The 12,550-nt window shown below is 46.6% G+C and overlaps 1 protein-coding gene across 1 annotated transcript in view; it reads right to left on the bottom strand.

The window, feature by feature from the left end:
• Positions 1-1,926: 1,926 nt before the first annotated feature.
• PINK1 (PTEN induced kinase 1) overlaps positions 1,927-12,550 on the bottom strand; it is a 21,796-nt gene continuing 11,172 nt past the window's right edge. The window contains exons 2-8 of the mRNA XM_007935865.1: positions 8,000-8,287; positions 6,820-6,920; positions 5,709-5,891; positions 4,970-5,133; positions 3,883-4,010; positions 3,296-3,532; positions 1,927-2,211 (exon numbers count right to left, since the gene is read on the bottom strand). Coding sequence (XP_007934056.1) covers positions 1,927-2,211; positions 3,296-3,532; positions 3,883-4,010; positions 4,970-5,133; positions 5,709-5,891; positions 6,820-6,920; positions 8,000-8,287 — 1,386 coding nt within the window. The remainder of the gene's footprint in view (positions 2,212-3,295; positions 3,533-3,882; positions 4,011-4,969; positions 5,134-5,708; positions 5,892-6,819; positions 6,921-7,999; positions 8,288-12,550) is intronic.

Here is a 12,550-nt window from a genome sequence, read left to right as displayed (position 1 = left end):
CCCCTCCCACCCCTGGTAACCAACAAAGAAAATTTCCTTCTATAGATAAACCTTTCCTTAACTTTTACAATAACAGACTAATACAGTATTTGTCCTTTTGTGATTGACTTATTTCACTCAGCAAGTCCTCCAAATTCATCCACGTTATGCAGTGTTTTGCAGATTCTACATTACTCTTTAGCATTGCATAGTATTCCATTGTGTGTATGTACCATAGTTCATATGTACCATTCCTCACTTGATGGACACCTAGGTTTAAGTCTGGGCTTTTAAAAAAAAAAAAAAATAGGAGTGTCTGGAAGGGTATCTTGGTGGGATTATGGGGGCTTTTTGTTTGTTTTTACAAAATAAGTAAGTTTTTGCTTACCTATATATTTTCTGCTCTGGTAGTGTAGTACCTAAGGCATTTGCCTGCTAACCAGAAGGCTGGCGGTTCAAACCCACTAGCCACTCCTTGTAAGGAAGGTTGGGCAATCTACTCCCATAGTGATAACGCCTTGGAAACCCAAGGAGGGGTTGCCATGAGTCAGATGTGACTCAACAGCAGTGGTTTTTTTTATGTTTTCTGCAGTGAAACATTTATCCATGAAAAGTAACGCTTTGCAAAAAATTGGATTTTGTTCTATATATTTTTTTTTAACCCATTCTAACCAGGACTCTGTTGTGGTCTTAGAGTGGTCAGTAGTGGTACCTCCAGTTCTCATCTCAGGTTAGAGGAGGCTGTGGTTCATGTGGGCTAATTGCTTCCTTAAGTCTTTATTTTTCTTCATTTTCCTTTGCTCCAGGTGGGAAGAGACTAATAGTTGTTTCTTAGATGGCTGCTCGTAAGCTTTTAAGACTCCAGACACTATTCACCAGACTAGGATGTAGAACATTATAAACTGTGTTTTGCCAGTTGACCTAGATATCCCCTGAGACTGTGGTCCTTGGGGGACCTCTGGTAGCGTAGTGCCTAAGGCACTTGACTGCTAACCAGAAGGCTGGAGGTTCAAACTCACCAGCCACTTCTTGGAAGGAAGATGGGGCAATCTACTTCCGTAGTGATACTGCCTCGGAAACCCAAAGAGGGGTTGCTGTGAGTTGGGTCCGACTCAATGGCACATAACAACAACGTGGTCCTTTGCCTTTGATTCCAGTAGTTCAGTTGCAATGTCTAAGTAGTTTGTATGACTGTGTCCCCTATGTGCTCTATTATATGTGAGTACGTGTGTGGCATTTACAAATATGTATGTAGAAATATCCACCACATACCTATGTATGTATGCGGGTATATGACCTCCCTCACCTATTTAGCAATGTATTTATCTATATAACTGCTCGGGTGGTTGTCAGACATGACTGCTGCTGCAGGACTGTATATGTTACAGCATTTACCGTTTCTGGCCTTTATTCTTGGGGACTGCTCAGTGTCTTCCCTTGCCTCGGTGTCACGTGTGCTGACTTCCCCCATATAGTATATGGCCTTAAAAGAATATTTTGTTACACATGAAATTCAAATTTCAGCATCCATAAAAATACAAAGTTGTCTTGAAGAAAGCCACACTCATTTGTTTACATATTTAAGGCTGCTTTCAGTGCTGCAATGGTAGAATAGCTGTGACAGCCTTAATGATTTCTTGCCGGCCCCCCCCCACACACACAGAAGTTTGCCAACTCCAGATTTAAACCAATTTTTCATTCCACAGGTGAGAAAACTTTAGTCCACACAGGTTATGGATTCATCCAAAACTGCAAAGCTCAGTTAGTAGCTACAGACCATGGACTTGACTCAAGTTGTTCTGTTCACACTGGCCAAACCTGAGGCCTTCCCTGGGGTTGACCAGCCAGCCCTCTCCGCCATCTCTTCTCCTGACTCCCACCCTCTCACATCTCAGAGCCCTCCCTCAGCACTCACAGATCACCATGACACAGATGCAGCAGGTTCTTTTAGTAATTCAGCCACATGCAGAGCTGTCCTGGGGCTGCCCTCCAGGAGTGGAGGAGGAGGGCTGCCTGGCAGAGGGCATCACACTCCAGATTGGCCAGAAATAACATCTTCATTTTTGTTTCCACACAACTCTTCTCTGTGAGCCTGTCAGCCAACAAAGTAGCAGCGGATTGCTGGAGGAGCCAGCCAACCATCTTATCTAATTCCAGATTCTTCAGGGCTAAGATGTGTTCACCCCAGAGGCTTAAATGAAGAACATTTGCAGCTACTCGGGCAGATGGTCTCTGAAACAAGAAGGGAAGTGGAGACTGAGAACATCGTAAGAAAGTATTTTGTCCACACCCACTTTGTTAATTTTATTCTTTTCCATTTTGGCCCCAACTAAATTTTTCCTCGACCCTCAATCTTCTCCCAATCCCCTTCCTGAACTGACCCATACTGGCTGCTCTGCACCCATGTTCCAGGCTTTCCCACATGTAATCTGCATGTTTGGATAGCCTTTCCTGCCGTGGTGGGCCCCAGTGCCCACCACTGTTTTGTCTTTTGTCCTGGGGTTAAGTAAGTTCTCATTTCTTTTAATGGCAGCAGTTGGTAGTTGACCAAACCTTCATTGGGCAGCTACTGTGCCCAGGACAGCATGCTATGTGTAGTGAGTGATGAGTGATGGAGCAGTACTATGAACCCCCATCTGGCTCTAGGCTCCTTCTGCTGAACATGCCACAGGATTGGGCCTGCCACTCCAATTAGGGCTTCAAGTACAGTAGCTGCTACAGAAATTTCACAGTGTCCAGATCTATTCTTGGGAGATGTTTCCTCATCAGTCTGTCTGACTAGGTCTCAGCTGATTCCATAAGTTGCATCCTTATTAAACTTTTATTAAAAATACATCCTTTTCCCTCTGAGTAATGTTAGGTGCCATCAGGTTGATTTTGACTCATAGGGACCCCTTGTGACAGAGGAGAACTGCCCTGTAGGGTTTTCTAGGCTGTAAACTTTACAGGCGCAGGTTGCCAGGTCTGTCTTCTGTGGAGCTGCTGGGTGGGTTTGAACCACCAACATTTTAATTAGCAGCCAAGCACTTAACTATTGCACTACCAGGGTTCCTTCTGAGTAACTTGAAGCAGCTAAAAAGCCAAGAGAGTTGAAGTGCTAGGATTCTGACTAATGATTTGGTGGCTAGCTCCCCTACACCTATGTCAACTAATAGGTAGTTAAAGGATATTACTATTGTAATTGGCCTTCACCTTTGTAAGATCCAGGCTCTGCCTGTCCCTGTAGTGCCCAAACATGGCCTTAACCCTAGAACATGAACTGAGTTTTCCATCCACGCTTGCAGAACCTGGCAGCTGTGGGAACAGCCTCACTCACCTTAGTGGCATCTCGTTGGAGTAGTGACCTCACCAGGCATCTTGTGTCTAGAGGCACTGACTCGGGCAGTGTGGGCAGCTGAGCCTCTTGGTAACTGCGGCTTTCCAGGTGGGCCTGGCCTTGGCCGTAAAAGGGATTGGAGAGCCCAAAGATTTCATAGGCGATTGTTCCCACTGCCCAGGCATCTGCCTTGCTATAGTCGATCACTGCTTTAGGGCCAGGATAGGCGGTGGACACCTGCTCAGAAAGTATCGGGTGAGCAATTGCTACTGTAGTTTCCAACCTCAGTCGTGTTTTTGCACATCACATGAAGTCTGTCCAGGGAGCCCAGCTTTTGCGCCAGCTGTGGCTCAGACCCAGAAGAACCTGCTGAGGCTGCCTGGTTTATGCTCACAAACTCCCACCTCCCAGGAACATGATTAAACAGATTAAAGCAAAGTGGCAAGGAAGGGACTGGTGCCAAGTTGTGGGTCAGAAAAGATGGAGGTGCTGAGTAAATAATGAGGTGTCAGATTTCATCCTGTCACTTCATGGGGGATGTGTGGAAGTTTCTGCTGATGACAGATGACACACGCAGCAGGACTCACCTCGGGAGCCATCAGGCAGCCGTTTCCGCCCCGATCCACATACCAACTGGTGAAGGGCAGCTGCAGGCCGATGTGCTCATCCGCCAGGCAGCAGCCGAAATCAGTGATCACCAGCCAGGGGCAGCCATCTGCAGAGGGAACAGGCAGAGGTAAGCGGTGGTTTCTCCTCCCTCTCCTTCCCCCATAGAGGTCCTCCTGTGTCCCTACTAAAGCCACCATCAAGACATGGGTGAGAGGGGCAACAGGGACTCTGCTGGACCAGGAGTGCAGAGCAGCAAGGCCTGAATGGGAGTCCCCTCACCATAGAGCTGAGCATGAGTCTGGAAATGCTTCCAGGAAACTAAAGGCCCAAACAAATAACTGTTGGATGAAAGTTTGGCTCAATCTAAATTATTTTCTAGTAATTGGAGCTGTCCCAAGACCAAAGGAGCTGCTCACAATTTACTCATTAGGTGGTGCTTGCCTCAGATGACCTCTAAGGGCCCTTAATAGCCATAAGCCTTTGATTTGAACTTGAAACCCAATTCAAAGTCTAAGTAACAGGTGCATTAAGAATTAATTATCTGTGAAAGGATCCAGAGTTCCTTTAAAAAGCCAGTTCTTTCAGTAATTTAATTGCATATGTAACTATTTAAAATCTTTTAGTTCAAATTTTATCAGATATATGATTCTCCTTTACTATATCCCCAAATGGCCATCTAGCTTCTACTTGAATGCTTCTAGTAATGGGCAACTCATTACTTCAAAAGGCAGCTGGACTTATGTTTGGACAGCATTTACTGTTTGAAGAATCTTTTCTTAAAATGAGCTAAAGTCTACCCCCCTTTTACTTATTAAAGAACACTTCCACCACTGATGTGTTTGTTTTGTAAGTGGGTAACACAGAAGACTGTTAACGACCACTTGACAGCTCCACAGAGAGAACAAAAGCCTGTGGTTTGAAGAGGTTGGTGTTCATCTCTGTCCAGAACTAAATTAAGACACAACAGCTTATGATAACATAAAACTCCAAAAAAGGCCTGAAGGGTCCTCAGTGTCCCCAGACGTCAATCCCTCTGATTACTCTGAGGGGGTGAGGGGCACCTACCTGCATCCAGCTCCACGAGGATGTTGTCAGACTTCAAGTCTCTGTGTGCGATGCCTTGTTGAACCAGATGATCCACCCCTTCCAGTAGCTGCAAGGTCATCATGGTGGCGAGGCGAGGGCTCGGAGTGGCCGTGCGAAGATACTGGCGCAGGGTACAAGGATAGCTGGGGGAGAGGGCATAGGGCTTCAGGCTATGAGAGTATGTCAGCAGTCCCTAGCACCTCAGGATGCACCTTAGGGATGCTAAGGTCAGGATGGTGGCCTTTCTTCTTCCTGGAACTTTTTTGTCCCCAACCATCCTCTCTGCCCCACCCACCCATCATCTTGAAATGATAAGGGGCTGCACATGTTGAAAGTGACAACACAGGTACTCATTTCCTTACAGCTCCCATTGCAGTGACATTAGAGGATGTAGAGGGTGATGAAAGAGACCTGTTTTTATGTTGAGAAATAGGAGGGCAAGCCATAGAGCAGGGATGGTAGTCAAATGTGCAAAAGCACTGGGTGAAAAGTATGGAAGAGTACATAATGGCTGAAAATGAGATTTTATTTTCACGAGAAATCATCCTCAAGGGAAACTGCTCTCTGGGGAAGACAGTCCCACTGCATGACCTGCTTGTCCCAATGAGTCCTGGTCCTCTCTCTGAAAGCCCCGCTTGATGTGCACATGGAGGCCAGGACCCAACTCCTACCCTACCAATGTGGCAGCTCAGGGTCTGGCCACACCCCTGTCACTTACTTCTTCATAACAAGGAAAAGTGTCCGTCCATGGCCCAGGCCATCTGGGTGGAAACATGGGGGCAGCACATCAGGGTAGTCGACCAGGGCCCCTGGCAGCAGCGGTACCGAAGAGGTGAAGGCACGGAAAACCCGGATGATGTTGGGGTGAGGAGCCAGTTGCTTGGGACCTCCCTTGGATTTTCTGTTTCAGCCAAGTAGGGAAACATACAAGGCCAGTATCAGATACAACAGTCGGAAAACAGAATCAGGTGTAACACGTGAGCACTCAGCCTCCTGAGCACCCACTGCCCTGGCACTTACCACACTGACTGCTCTGGTCTTGCACAGCCGCACCTGTCTGCCACACCGAAAACTCTTTCTTATTCATGATTAGAGGGTTTATCAGGGAACCAACAGGTTAGATTCAGGTTCAGGAACACGCAGGATACAGTTCTTTGATCAGAACAGCCTCACTTCAGCTGTATCCATAAGCACACCTCTGACCCTCAGTCTCCTGGCCTGGCCTCTGCCCTGCTCCGGCAAGTGTTACAAAGCTCCTTTAAGCTCTGCTGATAGGTGCACCCCACTCTGCCAGCAAGCCTCCTGCCCAGAGGCACTCGGCTTTCTCATTCTTTGGGCCCATGCTGAGAACTCTTAAAGAATAGAACACTTGTTCTTTCTTTCTTTCTGTTTTAAATCTCTGTTGCAAGCTGCAACCCCCTAGAACAGTACTTGGCACCCTTAGGTACTCTGAGTGGAATGACTGTCTCTCCTGGGGGACAGAGTTCAGTTTGTACCACTAGGTGGTGCTCCACCTGCCCATTATCAGTCCCCACTTTTCCAAGGAGGAGTCAGAAGTCAGATCAGCTTTCCAACCCTGAATGAGGCAGACTAGATGGCCTGCTGGCCCCTGCTCCAATGTGAATCAACCATCTGCAGCATCAGCTGGAGTCAGATGAGCCGCAGTCTTTCTAAATTACCCACCAGTTGAGCATCCATCATTAACTACGACATTTGGCAAGCCTTCATTATCTGCTGGGTGTCAGACACTGTGCTGATTGCTGGAGACGGATGGTTATTTTGCTCTCAGGGAACTCAGTCAGGTGGCCCGGTGGGGCAAAGGCACTTACCTGTAGGTGACTGCTCCATACTCCCCAGCCAAGGCCACTCGGGTTGCTGGGACAAGCTCCTGGCTCATTGTGCTCAAGATGGCTTCACTGGAAGAGCCCGCCTGGAACAAAGCCACAGGAATCCAGAGTTAGACAAACCCAAGTGGAACAACAAGTTCCAAGCCCTCCCTGTAACCTGGACCCGGACAGCTGTTGCCTAGGACTAGCCTGGACCCTCAAGAGAAGATAACCTCTCTGAAGTGGCAAGACAAGACCAGGTACTCCTTGGAGACAGAGAAGGTAGAGGTGCCATCCATGCCTACTCAGGGGACTCTTCCCACACCTCAAATTCTTGGCATCTGTCAAGAAGAAGGTCAGGGTATGGGACCCTTCCTTTGTGTTAGAGATGCCTCCAGCCACCACAGGCTCCAAACCGGTAGGCCATAGCCTGACAAACTCCATCCTGGATAAAGTGTGGATAAAGTGTGGTGAATCATGGAACAGCCACTCCCAGCCTCACCCCAAATGCAAACAAAAACCAAAGAGGGGGAAAAACACCTTATTCTCCTAATTCCATTATGAACATTTCTCAGGACTCAGGAAATCGGGATAAATATCAACAAGCTCCTGTAAGTATCCAGAGTCTTTCAGCTTTTTTGAATGTAATAGCTGTCACTCCTTCACTGTCACGACCAGTGAAGGTTTTGGTGCTCAGACAGGATGTTTCCCAGGAAAGCATTTGGCTACTTGGCAGCTAGCAGCCAGGCTTGGAAATGCAAAAGTCTAGAACTTCCTAGGAGCTCTGTTTAGTGTCTAAGGCATTTGACTAGAAACTGAAAGTTTGGAGGTTCAAACCCAAGAGCAGAAGGAAGACTAGGCAATCTACTTCCATAAAGATTTACTGCTTTGGAAACCCAGTGGGGGTTGTTATGAGTCACAGTCGACTTGATGGCAGTGGGTTTGGTTGTTTTGGTTTCTATTCTCAGAACCAGAACCTGCACTCTCCAGCATCCACCCTGGCTGCTGAGGCTGCTGTCCACCTCAGCCCTGGCACACAGCTAGCGCCAAGTTGTCCAGGCACATTTCCTGTGGAGGATTTGAGTCTTTCCTATCTGCTGACTGCAGAGAGGCCCACTAGGTCCACTAAGATTGACTGGCATTTGAGAAATGCCCACTTTAAAGGTAAAGACTACATTCTTACCGAGATGTTCCACATCATCTTGATGGCAAAGGGAAAGGCAGGGGGCTGGGCACTGCTCTGGTCAGTCTCTCCCTGTGGAATGACATCTGGGCCTCTCCCTGTCAGCAGCTCACTGCTCTCTGCCCTCTCCAGGTTCTGGGGCACCAGGGGCACAGTGGCCTCATACACAGCAGCACTACAGCCCTTGCCAATGGATCGCCCTATAAGATACTCCTCCAGCCGGAAGCCTTGCCAGCGTCTACTATCCAATGGGTCAGGCAGCAGCTTGTTTTTCTGGGTGAAAATTGCCTGTGAGGGAAGAAGAATAATGCACAGTGAGACTGTAAGATCCAAGTAAGGGGAAAGGTAGAGTGAAGCCAGGTCCTCACTGTCAAGAGCCACTAAAAACACAGCCAAATTAGGTTTCACTGCTTGTCCTGGGCTCAGGCCATCCTGCCTTGCTCTCATCTTTCAGAATAATTTTTCTCAAACTCTGTCACTTCATCACAGTCACAGAGACAGCCCAACACAGCACACTAGGAATTAGTGAGGAGATCAGAACATCTTAGTTCTGCAGCTGGCACACCACTCCTGGTGCCTGTCATCCTGCCGGCACATTCTTGGAGACTCCTGGTTATGAGACAGCTCTGCCAAGACCTTGGCTGGTCCTACTAGCTGGTTACCAGGACCTGTGGTTGGGCAGGAGCCTGGGATCAATAGTCACACCATTCACTTGGCAGTGACTTCAGATTGCTTTTGCAGGCAGTGGGGTAAAATCAGGAGCATCCTGGGAGTTGAGTGACTTAAGTCCTGCCTGTCTCTGCCTCTTAGGAATAAGATGGGTGGCCTGCTCTGTCAGGAAACAGAATGTACAAGCAATCAGACAGAAACAAATGGCAGTGCAGGCACTGGGAGAGTCCACTTGTCAAAAAACTGGGTACACCCCTGTTTGAGGCAGCGGTGACATCACTTCTCCAGTTACCAGACTTTGCCTTGCTCCTCAAACCTGCCTGATGTGCTAATCCCTTCCTTTCCAACTCTATAATCAGTCGCCCATGTATGCCAGGATGGTAGTCTTCATACCCACCTATGGAAGCACCCTAAGGGCACCCCCCCAACTTCATCCTTTCACCTGCTCTGAGCTCCAACCACAATGCTTTCATGTGTCACTCCTCTGTTCAAATACTACTCAACTCCCCAGTACATTACCCTGGGAATTCCTATATGAAATTTGCTTCCCAGCAGGCCATAAGTTTTCATTTCTCTGGGTAATTGTCCAAGAATGTAATTGCTGGATTGTATGGTAAGTATATGTTTAGATTTGTAAGAAACTGTCAAATATGCAGGCTGAATGATCAGCCGAGGCAAAAGGGATTATACCTATGACCATATATAAGGCTGGTAGATGATACTTCTACATGTGTACATGTATGTGCTGTAAGAATGTTAAAATATATAATAGCACTAACAAGGGGTAAAAGTTATGATAACTTCTTGGCCACAACCAACCACCCTGAGGGAATGAGTCGTTGAACCTGTGAGCTCGGGACCATGGTCAGAGGGGACATCAACCTCAACTGGCATAACATATTACACAAAAACATTGTTCTATATCCTACTTTGGTGAGTAGTGACTGGGGTCTTAAAAGCTTGCAAGTGGCCATCTAGATGCAAATGGATCTCTCCTCGTCCAGAGCAAAGAAGAATGAAGAAAACCAAAGACACATGGAAACCAAAGAACTAGATGGTGCCCAGCTATTACTGTCAACCACTCAGAAATGGATCAGTGCAGGAGATCCTGGATAGAGTGGGAGAACAATGTGGAACAAAACTCAAAATCATGGAAAGAGAGATCAGGTTTACTGGTCTGATAGAGCCTGGGACTGATAAAGCCTAGTCCCTTGAGACTATGGCCCCTAATTACCCTTCAGGTCTGGAACTGATCGCACTCCTGTGGCTTCCAGCCAAACAACAGACAGGCACATGGGGTGAACATTCACATCAGGTAAATACACTCCTTACAGCAATCAATCCATCAGCTGTGGGAGAGAAGGCCAGTGTTTTCACCGGGAGACAGCTTGAAGGGCAGGAATGCATAGGAAAGAAGGAAATAGGCAAGAGGTAACTATAGGGAGGAAGTGGGAAGAGAGCTGTGACATTGTGGGGAATTGCAGTCAATGTCATGACATGAAATGTGTATGAACTGCTGTACGGAAAATGAATTTGCTCTGTAAACTTTCACCTAAATCACAAAAATTAAAAGAAACTGTCAAATATGGAGCAGCTGTACCATTTTACAGTCTCCCTGGCAATGGATAAGCTGTTACGTTTTTGCCCATCCTCACCAGCACTTAGTATTATCACTGTTCTTTATTTCAGTTTTCTACAAACATGTGGTAATCTCTCACTGTGGTTTTAATGTGCATTTTCCTAATGGATAGTGATGCTGAACATTTCATGTGCTTATCTGGCATAAACATTTCCTTTTGGTGAAATAGCTGTTTGAAGCGTGTGCCTATTTTATAATTGTATTTTTTAAAAAAACACAAACATGTTTCCATCTTAAGAGAGCATCTACTATTCTATATCACATGGAATTTTAGCACTAGGGTTGGCAGATCTTGTGATTTTTCAAAACAAGTCTGTGGTAGTTAAGCCTGTGTGTCAGCTTGGCTGGGCCTGGTTGAGTGGCTGGGCAGCTGGATGTAGTATTCCCTGTGATGAGACTGGTAATCACCTCCGTGGTGGAATCTACTGGGAGCCGCTGAGTAGCTGCCTTAGGGATGTGGTCTGCTCCCAGTATGTAAGGAGCAGCTTTAGGAATGGTCTGTAACTTTTGGCACGCTTGAATCCTGCATGTAGCTGAGTCGTTATTTAGCAGCCTGTCACGTTGTCTGCCAATCCTGGGACTCTTAATAGACTTGAATTAATGGCCTGCCATGTGGTTTGGTAACATCAGGACTGTGCCTTCTTACTTGTCAACCTTGGGCTTATCAGTCTCAGCAGCCAGTAGGTGTCTGAGTGAAGAAAGGCCTCTAGCTTCAATGGGCCGGGAGCAGGAGGCAGAGCTGAAGCCCAAGGTTGAGGGGCTTCCACCCAACCCCTAGAGCCTGGCACTTTGAACTCGGACTTAATGCCTCCAAAACTGTAAGAGAATAAGCTGTTTGTTAAAGCCATCCACGGCACTAGAGGTGCCAAACAAAGTCAAACATTTGAGTTTTTTTAATTGGAAGTTAATTGGCAACTCATTGAAAATCTTAAGACACAAGAGGGTGCAATGTGAGAAAAGGACATGTGAAGGGTAAGCCTAGGAGGATCATTGTCCTGGATTTAAAAAAAAAATAGCCTCCCTAGTTTTAAGCAGGATTTGGAAGTTTCCCACTTTTTGTTTCTGCCAGTTTGCCACAGCAAAAGACAAGGCTGAGGACTAGGCCTTGTTACCTGTCATTCAAAACTGGCCAGAGATCAAACATGAGACAATCTGGTGATGGGGAACAAGAACTTGGCTGGAAACCAGGAAACTTGAGACCATTAATTGGCTCTCTACTAGCTGTGTGTCCTTGGGTACTTCTCCCCACCTTCCAGCCCTTCAGCCGTAACCTGTAAAAGGCAAGGGCCATGCTAATCAGTGAGTGGTTCCAAACCCGAGGGTGGGGGATCAGTAGAAATGGTGATCTCTGAGCTATTTCAACTGTTTGCAAAGCGTAAGGAGAACCTTGTGTATCTAGATAGCACTGATAACTCTACATGGGCTAACTAAAACGCTGGGTATGGCGTTTGCTCCTGTCATTCATAGTTTCAGTGTCACTAGTTGCTTGGCTAAACTATGGATGTGGCCTTGCTTAGTAGTTAGGGGCACAGGCTTTGGAGTCAGACTTTGGGCAATGACCTTTATTAACTGTGTGACTTTTAGCAGGTTACTTCACCTCTCTGAGTACGTTGCCTCATTCATACATTGGGAATGACAGCTGTATCAAGGTATAGAAGTGTTATGATTTAGTTGTCATTAAATTTGAGAATCACCACTCTTCTGTCAGTTTGTTGTACTGTGGTGGCTTGCATGTTGCTGTGAGGCTGAAGGCTATCCCATCAGTATTTCAAATACCAGCAGGGTTACTCATGGTGGACAGGTTTCAGCAGAGCTCCAGACTAAGACAGACTGAAAGAAGGACACAGCCATCCACTTCTGAAAAAACTGACCACTGATAACCTTATGAATAGCAGTGAAACACTGTCTGATATAGTCCCAGGAGATGAACCCCTCAGGTTGGAAGTCACTGAAAATATGACTGGGAAAGAACTGCATCTCCAAAGTAGAGTTGACCTTAATGACATGGATGGAATAAAGCTTTTGGGACATTCATTTGCTGATGTGGTATGACTCAAAATGGGAAGAAACAGTTGCAAACATTCATTAATAATCAGAATGTGGAATGTAGGAAGTATGAATCTAGGAAAATTAGAAGTAGTCAAAAAAGACCTCTCACTTGCGGCGGGGCAAGATGGCGGACTAGGCAGAAGGATTGCACAGACCCTCTTCAACAAAAAAAAGGGAAACCAATTAACACAGAC

This window comes from Orycteropus afer, unplaced genomic scaffold, assembly GCF_000298275.1.
Source record: "Orycteropus afer afer isolate SDZICR_OR568_19922 unplaced genomic scaffold, OryAfe1.0 scaffold00031, whole genome shotgun sequence".
NCBI classification, from domain to species: Eukaryota; Metazoa; Chordata; class Mammalia; order Tubulidentata; family Orycteropodidae; genus Orycteropus; species Orycteropus afer.
Note: the sequence above shows the minus strand (reverse complement) of the source record. Positions and strands in the feature narration are given on the sequence as shown.